Source organism: Staurois parvus, unplaced genomic scaffold (assembly GCF_062004578.1).
Source record: "Staurois parvus isolate SC_StPar_1 unplaced genomic scaffold, SC_StPar_1.0 ptg001091l, whole genome shotgun sequence".
In the NCBI taxonomy this organism is placed as follows: domain Eukaryota; kingdom Metazoa; phylum Chordata; class Amphibia; order Anura; family Ranidae; genus Staurois; species Staurois parvus.
The window spans coordinates 449,126-467,500 of NW_028318887.1; the positions used below are offsets into that span (position 1 = coordinate 449,126).

The 18,375-nt window shown below is 41.0% G+C and overlaps 1 protein-coding gene across 2 annotated transcripts in view; it reads right to left on the bottom strand.

Moving 5' to 3' along the window:
• Positions 1-2,171: 2,171 nt before the first annotated feature.
• The window catches only part of SF3B2 (splicing factor 3b subunit 2), a 57,896-nt gene continuing 41,692 nt past the window's right edge, over positions 2,172-18,375 (bottom strand). For both annotated transcript variants that reach the window (XM_089658769.1, XM_089658768.1), the window contains 10 exons: positions 16,861-17,088; positions 16,420-16,569; positions 11,167-11,256; positions 10,685-10,792; positions 10,421-10,528; positions 9,702-9,844; positions 8,677-8,778; positions 5,282-5,381; positions 2,546-2,731; positions 2,172-2,329 (listed from right to left, as the gene is read on the bottom strand). In XM_089658769.1, coding sequence (XP_089514895.1) covers positions 2,258-2,329; positions 2,546-2,731; positions 5,282-5,381; positions 8,677-8,778; positions 9,702-9,844; positions 10,421-10,528; positions 10,685-10,792; positions 11,167-11,256; positions 16,420-16,569; positions 16,861-17,088 — 1,287 coding nt within the window. In that variant the 3' untranslated portion in view covers positions 2,172-2,257. The remainder of the gene's footprint in view (positions 2,330-2,545; positions 2,732-5,281; positions 5,382-8,676; positions 8,779-9,701; positions 9,845-10,420; positions 10,529-10,684; positions 10,793-11,166; positions 11,257-16,419; positions 16,570-16,860; positions 17,089-18,375) is intronic.

An 18,375-nucleotide genomic window follows, 5' to 3' on the forward strand; every position in this document is an offset into this window, starting at 1 on the left:
CTGTAGTCAGTCATCAGAGATCACATGATAACGTTTACAATACTGATCCCTCCCCTTCCAACACAGGAAGGAGAGAGATTGTATACCTGTGAACGGGGACAGAATGGTTAATCAGCTGCAGATTCATTCATTCTGTTTCACTGACTCAAGGATCAGTTTTTATTAATCCCCATGCCCCCCACTCATATCCATATGACTTGTTTATTAAAGTGTTACTAAACCCACAACAGTAAAAATCAGTCTGTATATGCAGTAAAGCATGCCTGTTATACTCACCATGGAGCCTAAGGGGTTAATCCTCTGCATTGTGTGAAAAGGCCATTTGATCCTGATTTCTCTGATCCTACCCTTCTACTGTGCCCAATCCAACTCCTGATAGTACAGAGCTCTAGGAGTCACTCTGCATGTGTTCAGTTTGGTATGCATTGCTAAGAGTTTTTTTTTTTTTCCCTTTGGTAGGGTGCATTAAAAAGGCCATTTAGCCTCATCGGACAGTAAGAGCAGAATGAAAACTCCTACTAAAAGCTTTAACCATTGCTCTGCTGGACACTGATAGAAGTCACAAGACTGCTATATACTGCTGATGGAAAAAGGGATTTAGCAGTTTATATTTACTAAAATAATTGCATTTTCATGTTGTGTGTACTGTGCAAGACCAGATAGGGTCCTGGGTTTAGTGACACTTTCACCTCCCTTATCCTGCACATCAGTACATTAACCCCTTCACCTCCTCCTTCCTCTGTATGACCTGTACATTAACGTATCTGTGACACCATTCTCAAGCTCTGCCCTTGCTCTGGCTGTCTATTTCCAAACAATTGTGGCAAAAAACTAGATCGCCTTGGGGTGTCTAGTTTCCCCTAAAAAAAAAAAAAATAATAATTTGGGGGTTTTCATGCTATTCTGGTATTTTTATTTTAACTGAAGATAAATGAAACCGTTTTTCTTCAAGTTTTTTTGGTCCTTTTTTCCCTTTTTATAGTGAGAAAGTGCGGTGGATGATGAGGGGGCGGAGCCTGGCGGGGAAAGGTTGGTCCAGGGACTTTGCTACGTGTCTGGCCGGCTATAATACCTCCGCTGTGGAGCGAGCTTCACCAGACCGGCCTCCTCCATGTACCGACTCATCGCACCGAACAGCAGCATGTCCAAGGGAGATCCTGTACCCAGGCAACCTGCACCCACCTAGCCCTTAGGGGGACCTCTGGCTAGCTGGATCTTCTTATCCTGTGTGCCTCCACCACCACTATCCACTTAGAGGGAGAATCATCTCCGCGTGTTCCTGACCAGACGAACCATACAGAGGGAGGACATCTTCCCCTATCCCAGACCAGACCCTAAAGGAGGTTTCTGTGGATTTTACTTAATGCACATTTACATTGTGCATCTGGTGAGTGCACAATCTCTCTACATTACTGGGAACACCATCACGGATTATAAGGAGAGCACTATATAGACTATTCAGTAGCCTTTAGTGACAATACGGAACATTTATTCATATTTCAATATTTTACTATCCTTTACATATTGACTGTTTTACTGTACGCAGTCATTTAGATCATTTTGCATATCAATTTTCACTACATTTATAGCGCTGCACTATTTTTGTGCATTCTCTATAAGGCTTTATTTTGGTTTCCTTGAGTGTCCAGCAGCTTACCCCATAGAGCGCTCACTTTTATTGCTTATTTACAGAAAGAATTATCTGTCCAATGAAATTATATAAAATCCATTTGGGTAGTGTTGCGCAACAGAGCAATTGTCAGTCAAACTATCATAGTGCTGAAAACTGAAAAATGACTTGGTAATGAAGGGGTATTAGAGGTTGGTATTCCAGTGATTAAGAAGCCTGTACTGAGAGACATGTAGCATTCCCTTGATCTCCTACTGAATGAAAGAAGCTCTCCATGATATACTGAGAAATCTCTAGCACAGATGATCCCTCAATATTATACCGAAAAACTCTTTAGCACAGATGGAAATCCTTTAAACCAAGGGAATACATGTAACAGCTACATGTTATAATCATTAACCTGTTCAGTAAGACACTGGATAATCATAGAGCAAACTGTTAAAGTTTTCAAGAGTATCCTCCTATGACATTTTATCCCCAACCAACTTTACAATATTGTACATTTTCACTATTAATGTATAGAAGAACCAGTAAAAACATATACGATTTACAATAGTTTATTACAAATAAAAACAACTGACACTGGATGAAAAAAAAAAAAAAAAGGAAAAAAAAAAAAAGTAGTACTCAGAACTTGAACTCCTTGTATTTTTTCCCTCCTGCACGAGAATCTTGTGGCTGTCCCTTTCTTTTCTTTTGCTATAAGAAGATGAAAGATGTGTCACAATGAGTGATACAAAATAGTGAATTAATAAACAGGGTACTATCTAGGTCAATTTATTAGTCTATTTTTTGCCCTTGTAAAACCGCAGCAAACATCACTCATTTTGCTTCAGTAAAAAATATATTATTATATATATATATATATTTATTTAATAGAGACACAGAAATATGTATTTGAAGCAAAAGGCATACTTTCTGCTTTGCTGCATGTTCCGCCACCATGTCACTGAAGTCCTCTTTTTGTACTTGTTCCTGTGCTTCCCGTACTCTTTCCTCATACTTCTGTGTCATAGCAGATGGATCCAATTCAAGCTCTTCAGGAGCCAATGCCACTTCTACACCTTGAGGCTCTGTAGGTGCACCCCTTCTGGACATTGCCTATGAGATAATGGTAAATAAAAATTAAACAATTCACTTTTAACAGTACTACTTCAGTTGGAAAATGATAGTATGAGCTGTCAAAACCCCCCCCAAAAAAAACAAAACACCACAAAGACACACACACCAATTTAGTTCAGCTTTTAATATCAATAACTAAGGATGCACCGATACTGGCATTGGTGCCAATACTAAGCATGAGTATTTGAGTAAATGCTCAGACACCTGAACAGATACCTTTGTGGTACAATGTGTGCCCACACATACTGTTCATATTCTCTTGTCTGTGACAGCTTCCAGGACACTGCAGATAATGGGTGCTTGTTGCTAGCGATATGGCAGCAAGATGTTTTTCGCTTTCAAAAGCCAGGCATGAGCAGTTAGTTTGCTCAATAAGCTTAGCATTGCTGGAATTTGGACAAATAGCTTTCTGAAAGGCCTACATCTGAACCTGGCATCAGATGAGGCCTGAACATCCATTAAGCCCTGCAAAGGCAGCAGACGGAAACTTGTACAAAGACTACACAAGACCGGCTCCAGAAGGGCAATGCCCTGTGAGTTACTGCAGTTGTGGTGTGGAAGGCATCCTGCACCCTACTAACAGGCAGAGTTTGGGAGTGCCACTGCAGGACCCAGAAAATACACCCCTATCAAGTCTTCATCTTCCCCCGCACTCGATAGGCATAGATAATATATATTAAGAAGTCTTAAGGGGGAGGGTTCCTTCAATTTGTGTGCCACAGCCTTTGACCTGTAACACGCTCTACGGTTACTCGTGCTACACCAGGTGCTTGAAAAGTACCCCAAGCAGAGCCTAGTGAACTAGAGTCGCTTTATAGACCGACTCCACATATTCTGCATGGCCGGGTCCAGGTACAGCCCTGAAAGCTATATGAGCTCTCTCGGTTCTGAAGTGAAAAGGCTTGAAGGAACAGATCTTGAAAAGTTGATTTCTCCCAGAAGAGATAGGACATCTATCTTCGTAAGACACTAGCATTTAACTGGAGCATGATGGAAGTGGGAGGGGTTATATCTGGCTAACAGCTTTGTTTACTAGTGACCAATCACCTAAAAGCAGCTGTATAACTCATTTGTTTCAGAATTAAAGTTGAACTCCAGCCCAACACTAACTATGCTCAAAAATGCTCCCTCCCCTCTCCGATCTATCCTGCCTAGCCTATGTAAATAAGAGATGTATACTTTTCTTTTTAGTCCACTACAGTCGCCTGATTCCATGTGTCAGTGAGCAGTGTCTGCAGGGGGAGGAGGGAGAACTTAACAGCTGGGAATTTCAGGAGCCGTGACATACCTCATCGGTTCCCATGTCCCAGACATAGTTGATGCTCCCTCTTCTCCCCTGCAGCCACCGCTCACCGACACAGGGGAGCCATAGCTGCTGGATCAGACTAAATATATGTAGGTATACACTTTTATTTTTATTTTTTTGGCAGAATAGGTTGAGATGAGGGAGAGTTAGAATGGAATTCCACTGATCCTGTGTCCAAGTGGTTGTAAATCATATCCATCTATAATATGTACTTGTCTCAATCCAGAGCAGCAAGTGTTATTTCCCTCTGCTACCTCATTCCTCTGCTGTCTGCCAAGTTTTCCCTACACCAAGAGAAAAATTGTGATGGGAGGCACAGACTGCAATTGACAGTCTCAGCTCTATTCCTGTGTGCTGTGTAAAGGAGGATGTGTCCTTTTCCTCCAATCAGCTCTCAGGGGTATCCTCACTGAGTGTAACTTTAGCACCCCACCCCCTGCTTTTCAGAGCTGAACAATCCTGTGTAAATTCTGCACTTTCAATGGATGTAGAGGACGAATGGCTGCAGACAGGCAGGTACCACTTCTTATGAAGTAGGATTTGTTTAATCTCTTTGTATCACCTGAAGTTAGTCACTTCACTGGGTTTATTTTAGGTTTTATAACCACATTAATAAACGATCAAAGTGTAAGCAGGCCATAGACGATGCAATTTGAAATAATCGCTTGATTCCCCCATCAACACAGTCAATGTCAATGGGGAAATCCCTCCCATAGAGCTATTGTGTTAGGGTACCATCTCTGCTTGGAGAACACAGTGATTATTGCTAGCGGCTATAGTCGCTGGCAATAACTGCATGTAAAAATCCGAAATGCTAGTTGTACCCAGGTCATACAAAAATCGAATTGGGTACAATCAGTCTGCCAAAAGGTGGGTCAAATCCCGGCCAGCCATTACTGAACTGGCCCATTTTCAAACAAACAATCTATAGCCAGCTTAATAGTTTTCTTAAATGAACACATAACTGGATTAAATTGTATATGTTTACCTACATGGCGTTCAGGTAGAACCTCTTTTAATGTGTACTGACTATGTTTATCATACTCATCCTTTAAGGAAAGTGCAAACAGATTCAAAAGCACACATACTTTAGAATTGTATTCTACACATTTGGATACTTCTGCATCAAGGAATTCACTAGTAAACAAAGCTGATATCACCAGCACTGTACACCTGGACAGCCCATTTTCTCAACTCCATTTCTATCTCATATTCAAACTCACCGAAGAAATATCATAGATATGAGTGGATCCCATTATTGCACCACCAACAGTTGCGGTTCTCTTCTCTGGAAGCACTGTGAAAAGCAATGGAGTCTCTGCACTGTTGGTTTATAAAAAAAAAAAAAAAAAAAGGCAACAATCAGTATATGGAAAAATAATCTTGGATACATGTAAGGAACCAAGGAAACAAATATATAAAAATGCATTTGATATTTAATCACAAATCAACAGCCTTTAAGCCAAAAAAGTGAAATATCACTTAAAAAACACACGTTTTTAATCTCCCCCCCCATTTCATTTCAAGATTTTCTCTTCGTTAGCACCATGCACACAGCATTTCACATTGCCACACCTTTGCCGAACAAATCAATTAAACAATGAACATAAAAGCAGAGAATGCACTAAGTTAAAAAATGTCCTGCCTTTATAACCATATAACTTAATACAGGAAGGTTGGAGATAAAAAAAAAGTGGTTTCAGGGAGCAAAATTCCAGTTTACAGCCTTGGGATACCACATCCTGCACCTAAGCATCTAAGACGCAAGCCGTGCATATGTCTGTGACGGTTAAGGGAGGATCAGTGTAGAGGGTACATGAGTCGAAAAACAAAAAGCATGTTTCAGAACATTTAAATAAGAAAACTTGCAGTCTGATCCTTAAGCTTCTACAGTGTCTTTGACATGGAATCAAAAAGGTAGATCTAGGGAGACACTGTCTCTCGAAAGGCATGGGTCATACTCGTCTTACCAATGGATTCCGTAGCCAATACTTCATTCAAGGAGCACTAAGCAGATGTACAGACATGAGACCCATGCAAGAGATAACCTATGAAGCTTTCGGGGAATTGACACCATGAAAATTTACAATAGTTTATAGCACGTCATGCCAAGGGTTGAAAAGTAAAGCATTTTGGTTTATGAGAGTGGAGACCTGACACTGCGCAAGGGGAGAGAGATGCAATGTCTTGCCACTACCAGGTATAATCAGCCTCCTTGATCAGAAAAGAAACGGACTCTCTCTGGTGAAACTGAGGACTGAAAATCAGCCCGTGGAGTCTTGTCTTCAAGCCAAGGAAGGGACTTCGTATCCAAGATCTACATAAATATACACTGGGCCCAAAAAAGGTAGGCACAGTCCACAGACTAATGCAAATCTTAGAATTGGCTGTGTTGGCCCCTGGGATCAGCATCCCGCAAGAATTCAGAGCAGCTAACCCAGTGCGGAGTTCTTTGTATGGTGAGTATCAGCTCTTGGGACCAGTTTAGGCTAAAAAGGAGGCAGAGTGTGGTTTGGTGTCCCAGGAGTTTGAGTCAGGGGTCCACTTGTGGATGCATTCAGAACACTGGTACTGTGCAGTAGACATGCTCCTGACCAAAGACAATATCTCATCAGGTTACACGACCCATAAACTCTAGATTCCCAGGAGACTTACTGATCCAACCAAGCAAAAGGACTGACATTGGTACTATTAAACACAAGCAAGTCACTATTGTGCTGATCTTCTAAAAAAAAAAAAAAAAAAAAAAAAACCCTCAGGCTGGTGTTATGAGGAGTGAAGGGAAGGATATTGCAGCTCTCCAAAGACTCCACAGGGTGGCAGAGATGGATCTGGACAATAAAACAAAAAGAACAGAGAGCGCACAATCGCCCTAGTGTAACTCCGTTTAATGATTAAAAAACATAAAAATGATTGCACTCACATGATACAAAGGTAATAGAGCACTTCTGATGTGATAATACTCATTTTCCTCCTAGCACCGATGACATCACTGATGTTGTTTGTTTCTTCGGTACTATTAAACAGTGGCAGAAGGCTGAGTGACCATCACTGCAGGTGGCTGTAGTATTGTCTGTTCATGTAGACATGCATCAATCAAAAGGGGGAATTAACCCCTTCCTGGCATACCCAAGCAGGAGTCCTCAGAGACTGGGCTCTGCTTCAGGTAGACCGCAGCTCTGGACATGTAAAGCACCCTGTGGCTAACTCCACACATTGCACTACATGTCAGGAAGAACACCCACAGAAGGATCCAGTGCAAAGCAGTGTTACAGGCCGACCCCAGGCATGGTTCCCCAATCCAGCTGCTGTGGCTATGATGCAGCCAAGAGATGAAAGTCATTTTGAAAAAGAATCATCCAGAGATTGAAAAACTTCCCTAGAAAAAAGGTAAGCTTCTCTCAATGAGAAGGAGCTCCATCTTCTAAGGACACTAGAAAGAAAAAAAATATAAAGGCAAGCAGGGAGTGGGAGAGGTTATATTTCTTTCTTTTGTGCTAATATCCAACAACCTGAAGGTAACTGCATAAAACCCGGTCATAATGATTTAAAGAAACCTTATGTCTTGTACGATTACAAAAATGACTCCTTCCAAAAACGCTGCTGTGGTGTGAAGGGCTGTGGAAGGTAGATAGTATTCCCCCCCTCCATGGAATATTTCATATAATTCAAGGTTGCACCAAAATTTTGACATTACAAAGTGGCTACTTTAAAGGACAAAATCTAATGTCATAAAACCAGCACTGTGTTTTATGTCTGAAGCTACTTGATAATTTATTTTCCTCAACAGGGAATCACCTGAACTTTCTAATGACCAGTACAACTGTTTTGGTTTTATACTGGTAATTAAAATGATACTAACGGTTCATATTTTTTTTTATATAACAAACACGTCATATTTACCTTTTTATTTACCATATTTATTTTTTCAATGGTCTTGCACAGAGTAGCTCCGATCCTCCTTTTCTCCCCCCTTCCCGGCACTCCTAGCTCCTCCCCCCTGTTGAATTCCCCCAGAGCAAGTTGCTTGCTCTGTTAGCACTCATGCGTGCTGGCTTCGAGCCATTGCTGTGTGTCTATAAGACCCTCTCTATCCCCGCTCCCTCCCCACTGGCTTTGAGTGAAAACAGTGGGAGCCCGCTTCTGTGTCTCAGACAATGAGGAGGAAAAGACCCATGAGAGCCACTGCTCTCGTGCACAGCTCTGGACTGTGATCAGGCTTGCGTGTTAGGGGGGCTGAGGGAGGAGCTTCACACTGAAGGTTTTCTGCCGTCATGCACAGAATACATTAAGGTAAAAAACACTTCAGCCATTAGAACCACTTTAACTGGGTCCAATTCATTAGCATGAATATTATACAAGACTGACTAGTTACTATAGTCTAATTTAACTTGAGATATATGCTTCTCTAGCTGTGATTTCCAAATGTATTACTATATGCAAGCAGTTTACTTGAAATCGCATTAGCGGATAAGTCAAGCAAGTCTTGACATTCTTTGATTTTACTGACAGATTTAACACTGAAAGGAGAAAATTTAGTGGTGTTGGGAAAAGTATATAAAAATATTCTAAAATTCTTTGAGCGCTAAAACTATAAAAATTAAGTGGAGCTTCTTACCCATCAATGGCCTCCTCATTCTTTTTTTTTCTCAGCTCAATAAGTTCCGGTGTCTCCATACCAGCAGGAACAGAAGAAAATCCTCCAGGAGTAATAAGACCACTGCACAAGACAAAAAAATCAGTTAATAATTAATAAGAATAAAATGCTTCTGCAAAGAAGGAAAACTACAGCAGTTATATTACAGGTAAAGGATAAGTTCACCATTGGAGCATGTTACATGTTCCACCCGTTTTTAGGGTGGAACATGTAACATGTTCTCATAGCTGCAGCCACGCTCACCACCCCCCTCCGACAGATAGTACAAGGACAAGTTTCCCGTACTGTATGTCAGATTTGAAAACAGCACGGCCATGCAGGGCTCAACCCACACGGCCGCTTCATTCATTTACTTCCGTGAATTAATGAACTGCAAGTCCCAAAAGCCTTAGCAGCTGTGAGCTTGTAGTTTTCAATGAACTACCACAACACTGTGGAGCACCGTGGTAGTTCATTGAAGCTTCCTGTCAGAATATTTGAGAACAGCATGGCATCAGCAATCTAATTAACACTGGTGCAATGCTTTCCAGGTTTTTTTACCTGCAAAAAAAGTGCATTTATTATTTTTGTCCAAAAGGTAAACTTATTCTTAAAAAAAGCTTGACCACTTGAGTTTGAGATGCTGTTAGACATCTACATTTTAATTTAGTACTGTTTTTTTAAATGGTATGCATTTGAGCAGGCTACGGTTATTGCTGAAAGTTCAGTTTGTCGGTGACAGTTGTAGTCCAGCCTAGAAGTGGAGTTGATTGTTCATGCATAGGGATATTGGGTCACACATGCATTTGCCCTAACTGAAGATCTCTCTCTCTCTCTCTCTCTCTCTCTCTCTCTCTCTCTCTCTCTCTCTCAAAAAAAGTCATTATACATTAAAGAATACAAAAGCTTAATAATCAATGCATCTTTTGAAAAAAAATACTGGGACTGAAGAGGTCAAGGTAAAATAAAAACAAATGTGACAGCTATGCAAGATTCAAATCACTCACCTATCTGCAGGTGTAATGAATCCAGTCTCATCTGCTTTATCTTCATCACTCTCTTCGTCTTCTTCCTCAGAAGAGGATTCATCATCGGACAGTTCCAGCTCTCCCCATGGGGTTCTGTCTACATCCTCCTCTTCATTTTTACTCTGAATGTCAAAATCAACAAAATCATTTAGAGGCACACAATTTCTATATAGATGAGGTCTTTGTGAGAAAACATCATGCCAGTAAAACAGGAAATCTCTCCGAAGTGAAGGAAAGTCTTCACCCTAAATATGCTGCCTTTATCATCATTTTTAGCCTTGGCGACAGTGGTCACCACATCAGTTAGATAATCTTCCAAAATGGAACAGACAGGATAAAAGTCGAGGTTTCTACTCCCCCCCCAAACACTGGTTTGGCTTTAATAAAAGGGAATGACACATTAAGTAGAATATTGTATTAAGTGCTAATAGACCTTTACATAAGCCTACTGAAATTACAAGCCGAGGGCGATAAACGATTAAGCTGTAGCCCTCTTTCCTCCACAGCCCAGTATTTCTCAGCTACCAGGAGGTGGGAGGATCGGATCTGATCTGAGTGTAATGCACATTTGCACATCTGAGGCCACAAATCACCATGAAATGCCTGGTGTCAGATAAAACTGTCAGGATATGCTTTGTTCATATTTCATTTTAAAGGTTTACAACCACTTTAAAGCACGTGTTGTGGCAGCTGCTTACCTGGAAATCTGAGGCATTGGTTCCGAACACATCGCCATAAAGTGGTTTTCCCATTTCATCAACAGGTGGCTTGCCCCAACCACCAGCATGATATCCAAATGAACAGCCCTTGGGATATTAGTAAACATTTTAAAAAAAGGAGAAAGTTGAAATAAGTATAGTGCATTGCACATGAGAGCAATAACAGTGCGAGGAAAAAAAAACCCTAAAAAACAAACAAATAAATACAGGTGTACCCTAAAGGATCACACATATATGTCTTACCTCAGGAATAGGAGAATTCAAACCTGGAATTTTAAGATTGGGATATGATGGGGGTGGTCCATATCTCTGCATTGCAATAAGCCATGGAGGAGGAACCTTATGAGCATTCTGCAGGACAAGAAATTATACAACAAATTAACATATTCAGAAGTTGAGACATTCCAATAACAGATCCACTTCCTTCACTGGCAGCAGGGAAGTAAATAGTTTCTCAAAAAGCCACCTGAACATTGCAGACAATAATTTCTAAATCCAATCACCATTAGAAAACATTATGGGATCTCATTTGGAAACAAAAGTTAGCCCATGGCAATAAGTACAATGTTAAAGGCTCAATCTAGCTTTTAGACAATATTATACCATATATATGGGTGTAACATGTAACATGGTCCCATGCCACCACCCATATTTTGAATACAACTGCACTTTGAAGATGGACAGCATTTTACAAAAAACTTAAAATGTTTTATAAATCAACTCACTGGTCCCACTGGCATTCCCAGAGTGATCCTCAATTCATCAGAAAGGTCTCCTGGCTTTTTTTCTTTCAGACGAGTCTCAAATTCTTTTCCCTATTGGCAAAAGTCAAATTATCAAAATATTACCAATAATTCATTTATTTAAAAATACAAAAGACTGATATTTTGCACCTTTAATTTGTTAATGCTGATTGGTAAAATATGATTTTTGCATTACTGTAGAGGTTTTTAACAGTTACTGATTTACAAGAAACTTAGTAATAGTTTAATGCAATCAATTATGTTAGTGTATAATTAATCACTTTTATCTATCTATCGTATACTGAAACATATGGTCCCATGTATACAGAGACCTATGGTCTCATTCTGTGGGAAGTTGGGGACCTCTGACCTTTCTATTTTGTGGTGTAGCTCAAACCAGTTTTGACTAGTTTTTTGGGCTGGTGTATATATATGGCTAAAAAATAAAAAAAGGGAGTTGGACGCAGAAGAGAAATACGAATCAAGGACTATTGCCTCCAGGAATTTCAAATGAAGTTGAGGAAGTCCCCCTGAATTGAGTATTTATCCATTTATTTCATCTATAATACCTCTTTAAACAAGCTAAGTAAAGTCCTTTTATTATTATACTTTCGAGTTGTCTCAAATTATTGCATTACATCACCATATCTGAAAGGTTAAACATAAGAACTATTAGGTAATAAATTCTAACCCTTTAGTACTATTACCTGTAAAATCCTTTTCTTTGCATGCATTACAGGACACAGGATGGTAGTAATAAATTATAGGGTTATGCTGCACCCTTCAGGAGACTGGACATTAACAAAGCAAAGCTGTTAGGACAACCCTGCATACCCTTTCCACTCACAGCAAGCCTTAGTTTTGTATGCAAGCAATATTAAATATGATTAGAAACAGAGAGGTAGGATCTGTGTACTGTAATGTACAGGTTAAGATAAAAATCCTATATTCTTTATTATAGATTACAAGACACGGGATGGTATTCAGGAATTTAAGGACATTACCAAACAAAAAAAAAAATGAGGGGTGGGCAACAAAGCAAATGATATGTCAACAGTGAATGTAAATGGGATTCTATGGAGCAACCGAAGTAGACCTCAGATGAGTCCTGAACATCCACCTGGTAAAAATTTTAAATATGTAAAGAGAGGACCAGATAGCTGCTTCACATATCTGAGAAATATCTACTGGATGCCAGAAAGGCCAAGAAGTACCAACACATCTAATAGAGTGTTCTTTGATAGGGAAAGGCAGAACCTTGCCCTTAAGTCTAGAGATGGTGGAATTAGATACTGATTGTCCCCTGCCAGGACCCACAGGAATGAAAAGATCGGTTTGTCTAAAAGAAGCTGTAGTCGAATAGAAGACTTGAACAGCAAACACCACATCCAGACAGTGGACGGAGACCTACTTGGGATGGCAAGGAGCAGGACAGAAAAGGAAGGTCAATGTCCTGGTTAAAGAAGGGAGAAACCAGGCTTTTGGCCTCAACACAATCTTGTCCCTATGCAGTACAGGGAAGGGTCCCTTGCAAATTAAAGTTCCAGCCTAAACCTAACTAGTCTGAAAAATATCCCCTCCCAACACCTATTCTGATCAAAAAGAAGATGTATATACTTACCTATTTCAGCCCAATCTAGTCCATTCACATGATCCCCTGTGTTAGCCAGGAGCAGATGCAGAGGAGAGGAGAAGAGAGTGGTCAACAATGGCTGGTAAAGCCTGGAATGGTGACGTCACCCATAGACTCCCAGCCACTGGTGATCCCTTCTCTCCCTGCTATGGGCTGACACAAGGGAGTCAAATGATCTCACCGGACGGGTATGAACTTAATATGCAACCTTTTTACACAGGTTAATCCATATAAGCATAAGCATTAGGAGAGGGAGGGGACATTTTTAAGACTAGTTAGGTTTAGGCTGAAATTCTACTTTAAGGCTGTGAACTTAAAGACTAAGTTCACTTATTTTTTCCCCCTAAAATCCAGCTCCCCTATGTGCCTGTTGCAAAAATATACAAGCTCTCTGATCTGGAGAACAAGACCTTACTTTAGCCCTTGGGAGACTTCTTAGAACACTCCTGGAATGTACAGAGAGGACAGAGAAGCCTGTATGACCAGGAAGCAGAGTACCAGCTGATCTCATTAGCACACAAATCCTGCACTGACCTCATTAGTACACACCATTCACCCATCAACTTGTTCTGCACAGCATCCCCAGGATTCTCTACCCACGTGCATTTACCTGGCTACCCCAGCGCCTCTACAAATGGGCTCAGGCCACATGCTAAACTCGCTGGGTCTGAATTCAGCCCTTGCGACACCCCTGATAAAGTGCAAGGGCCTGCTTGATTGGATAGATGGTGTTTCCTCCTATTATATCGTTTTGGTAAATCTAAAGGAGATGTACAGCGATTGTATAGTGTATATCACATGAGCTACTATACCACGTGTACCGCAGCCCCTTGAAATCAACGAGCCAAAAAACATGTGCTCCCTCTACTCTTGATATGAATGGGGTCTGAAAGTGAAATTGGTGCATTTACACAGAGCAGTGAGGCAAACAGCACAGACAATGCACGCTTTGCCATGCGTTTCAGAAACATGCTGTAAATATGTATCGTGTCTGTGTTGCCATTGCATGTTAAAAGGCACCCCAAGTGTGGCAAACATCAAAAACTGCGGTACCGCATAGTACTCCACTCCAATAAAATCTGGAGCTTTTCTGGGGCGACTGTTGCGTGTATGGTAGCCCATTCAAGTGAATGGACTGCCCTATGCGTGACGAGTGAAAACGCTCCAAAACAAATGCATGCGGGAATGCGAGTCTTTACATGTGGACAGAATCTGGCAACCGAGTGTCTTCTTCCACACACTCTATATACTTGTATAAATATGGCCATAAACTATGCAATCTGACTGTACAATCTCTGTACAATTTCCTTTAGATTTACCAGAACTATGGAAGAAGGGGGACACACCTGAGCAATCCATTCAATTGGTATCAAATCAGACAGGCCCTTGTACTACATAGCTGATGGGAGGAAGGTAGTATTGCGATGCGGATGTGGTCTAGAGTGGTGAACAAACCCTATCATACCTTTTTCTGTGATGCAACAGTGAAGGCTTCTGGAAGATGTCTACAGGAAGTGAATGCTGAGATATCATCTATAGGAAATGATGGAATCTGAAAATCAGTTCAAAATCTAATATAAACTGATAAAAAATTAAACGTCCTTTGGATGAGGTAAGTGAGAGTAAAGCACATTGGGATGGCTGGGCCAGAAATGGCATTGGAAAATACTTCTATTTATTATGAAAAGTTAACTTATTCTTTAAGAGGCACAGCATGCCAAGGTGATGACAATGGGAAAGGCAACCTTATGAGAGTCAACAGGGCTCAAAGAGTGGTTTCTAGGTATTTGGCAGGTTAAGCTCCCACAAAGACAGTGGAATTGATAGAGGGAATAATGTGAGCAACACCCTGAAAAAAAGTTATTACTAAGGGAAGAGAAGTGCGCTGTCTTTGGAACAGAGTTGCCAAGATTAAAATCAGTCCTTTGATGGTACAATTAATTGGCAAAATGACCAGATTCATCCCACAATCTCTTCCCCCGGGTGGTAATGCCTAGTCTCACATCACGAGATATAAGTCTTCCAAGTGTGATGGTAAACCTTATAAAAAGTTTATTTCATGGCTTTCAAAAGTGTAGCAATAAGTAACTAAAGTGGATCTTAGCCTATTCTTACTATTTCTTATGTGTTCCGTCCTCATCCCTTCAAGAGGCCCTGAGACATGCTCCGGTACTGGCACAGCCCCAGCTGGGCTCTGATGGGACAACACTAAAGATCCCCAGTTCTGGAGTCTTACTTCCACTCATTACTGTTGACCCTTAATTGGTGTCGGGTCTGTGTTCCGGTTTATTCTTCTGTTAAAGACAGTTTTTCTTAACCCTGTGCTCAGGGTATGTTTACAATATTACCTGATTGTACCTCGTCATGTCTGTATTGTTTTGCTTTTCAATAAACTCTTTATGGAAAAAAAAACTAAAGTATGTTTAAATAACTAAAGTGGACAGCCTTTGTCCTTAGGGCCTGGGCTTCAAGAGCCAGGCTGTTAAAGCCAGCGACTGTGGAGGATGGTAAACCGGCCCCTGGGACGAAGATCCAGAGAGTGCTTCCCAGATGTCTGACAAAGTTTGAGTACCATATCTTCCTGGGCCAATTTGGTGAAATAAGAATTACCAGAAAGTTCTCTCTCTATTCTGCAGAGAAGGCTAAGAAGGAGTTTCAGGAAAATGCGTAGATCAGGCTGACATGATCTCACAAAGTCATCAGGGTATCCACTGGAAGAGGACCTCTGCATTTTGACATGAACCATTTTTTGAAGAACCGGGAAACCAGGAGGTTCATGTCCAGTGTTCTTTACAACAGAGGCCTTGAAAGCCCTCTGGTTGAAGAGGATATTCCCCAGAGTCCAGACAATGACGACTGACGTCAACCTTTCAATTTTCCACTTCTGGAATATGGATGGTGGATAAGGCTGGAATGCAAAGTTCCTCATAAGCCAGAATCAGATCTGTGCAGCAAGACTTCTGATTACACACAGGTGTAGGGGCAAGCACATTGGTGAAAACCCTTGGTACTGTTAACAGACCCAAAGAGCAGGGCAACAAATTGGTAATGTTGTGAATCAACTGCAAAACACAGGAACCATGGATGTGCTGAAAAGGTGGGACATCCTTGATGTCTAATGAAGCCAAGAAAACCCCTGGCTGTAGGGAGGCAATGACTGACCTGGTAGACTCCATACAGAATTTCTGAACTCGAAAGGTGTTGAAAACCTTCAGATTCAAGTTGGGCAGCAAAGCTGCTGCTAGGCTTTAAGACTGCAAACAGGTTTGAGTAAAACCACTTAAAACATTTCCTCTTCTGGGACAAGAGCCACCATTTCTTGAGAGAGAAGCTATACCAGTGCAGCTTGGAGATCTGCTAGCCTCTGTGGGGATGTTGGCAGGTTTGACAACAAAGTGGGGCAGGGAAAATTATGCAAAAAAAAAAAATAAAAATAGTGTAGTGACTACATTCTAGACCCAAAAGGTCTGGAATTGTCTTGGGTGCAGGTGTCCATGGACAAATGAACTTTATATTTAGCAGTCTATTCCATCAGCAATTTTTAAAACATGTTTGTGTTATAAAAGGCATATGTACACATCAAGTAGCTGCTTGCTCATCACCTCATAATAAAGGTCTCCATGTATAGTGAGTTTTGGTTTGCTCTGCCATTTGAAGAATGCATCATGCAGTTTCTGATAATCTATGTCAATTTTTCCCATCTTAGGCCTGACCTTCTCTCTCATTTTAGACTTCATAGTCTTTTGCTCTTCCTGAAAAACAAAAGTATTTTAGTTAGATAACCTACATTATATATATATAAAATCTATAGCAGAACAAACATTTTTGACTACCTTGGAGAGAGAAGCGAAGACACTCCTATGGTCAAAAACCTCTAAACAACCAATTATTTGGAAACAAACCACAACTCTTTAGCAGTTCTCGCTGGGCATGTGTTCCAAGTTACAGTGTTAGATAAAAATTTACAAAGCGAGTGAGGCAAAAAAAAAGCAAAAATACTTCAGACTCCAGTTGACTCAAACTCTTTTCACACAGTCCTTTACCTTTTCTTGCAGTGCCTCCCTCATTTCTTGGATACCCGTTCTCTTGATAAAGTCAGGAAGTTGAAATGGTGGTTTCTCAATTCCTCTCTTGCCCTGGAGATATTTGCGTTTGAAACACCAGTGACGAGGAACAGGAACAGAATTTCTTGTACCCTTCAGATGCACAAGGAGTTTGGGATCCTGTGCAGTAACATCATGCATCTCCACCACATCTGGACGAGATACCAGCTGAGAAGACAAAGCAAGATGAGCAAAAAGAAGAAAGTGAACAAAGTGAGAAGCATTTGTTTTTACTAGAGGGAAAAAACACACACAATGCTCAGATTTATTCACTCACTCATATCAATAGGTATGCATGATAGTAATCACCTGCCCAGGTCTCATTTTAAAGAGGAACTTCACATTCCCAATTCAATGCAGTCTTTTCCCACCTACCTTTGGTGTCTGGTCATGCAGGGATAAAACACTCACCGCTCGCTTACTTCAGATCTTGTCCTGAGTCACCATTTTTTTTTTTTAATCACAGGGAGCCGGCTGTCTCTTCCCCTTTCTTGCAGCTGGCCCCTGCATGACACAGTGCCAGATCTAACACATGTGAAAGGCAGAAATCCGACTCCATGCTTGTTTACACATTGTTCTATGAATGCAGCATAGTAATGCCTCCTGGGATACCAATCTCACAAATCCCAGGAGGCACTGCTTTCCTGTGTCATTGAATAATATGTAAATACACAGTGCCAGCCACTTCCCTTCTTCTTGGAAAGTAATGCCTGCTAGGATATGAGGTCAGGAACCCAAGAGGCAGTGAAGAAGAGTGACCGTTCATTGTCGCCTAGGCAAGAATGAGACAGGAGGCGGTACGTCTAATCTCCTATTATCTTAATCATACAGTACAGGACACAGGGATGGTTTCCTAGATGATGGGATGTACCCAATCAATAATAATTCTAGGGGATGGCAACAAAATAGCAACAGGCCCACAGGAAAAAACAAGACAGGTCAACAGCTTGGAAGAGACAGACAGCTGAGAGCAGAAGCATTGATTGCAGAAGCACTGATCAGCAGAGGCTCAAACAGTGACGTGTCAAAAAAAAAAAAAAAAATGGTTTTGGAAAAGTGAGTAGAGATATGGGTGGTGGCCCTGCAACTTGTGAGAGAAAGACACAAACATACTAAATGCTATAAGAAGCCGATTAACCCCCATATCTTTGTGAAAATGGGCCCAGGTAGTGAAGGAGGAACTCGTTTCCTGAGGGCAGAAACTCTAGAGAAAAAAGAAAAAATAAGAAGGCAAAATAACCACCCAGCTCCAACCCCTCTGTATGGGGTCTGCAAGTAGGTTTTGCTTGTTGAGAAGATTGGACTTTATGCCAAAGACATGCTACTCTACATAGAGAACCATCAAAAATTTAATAGATATTCAGGTCATAAAATTAACTGGGACAAGTCCAAAGTACTCTCACAATTGACACCTTCCTTTTGAGGATGACCAAGCTTCTTCCCTGCTTGACAGAG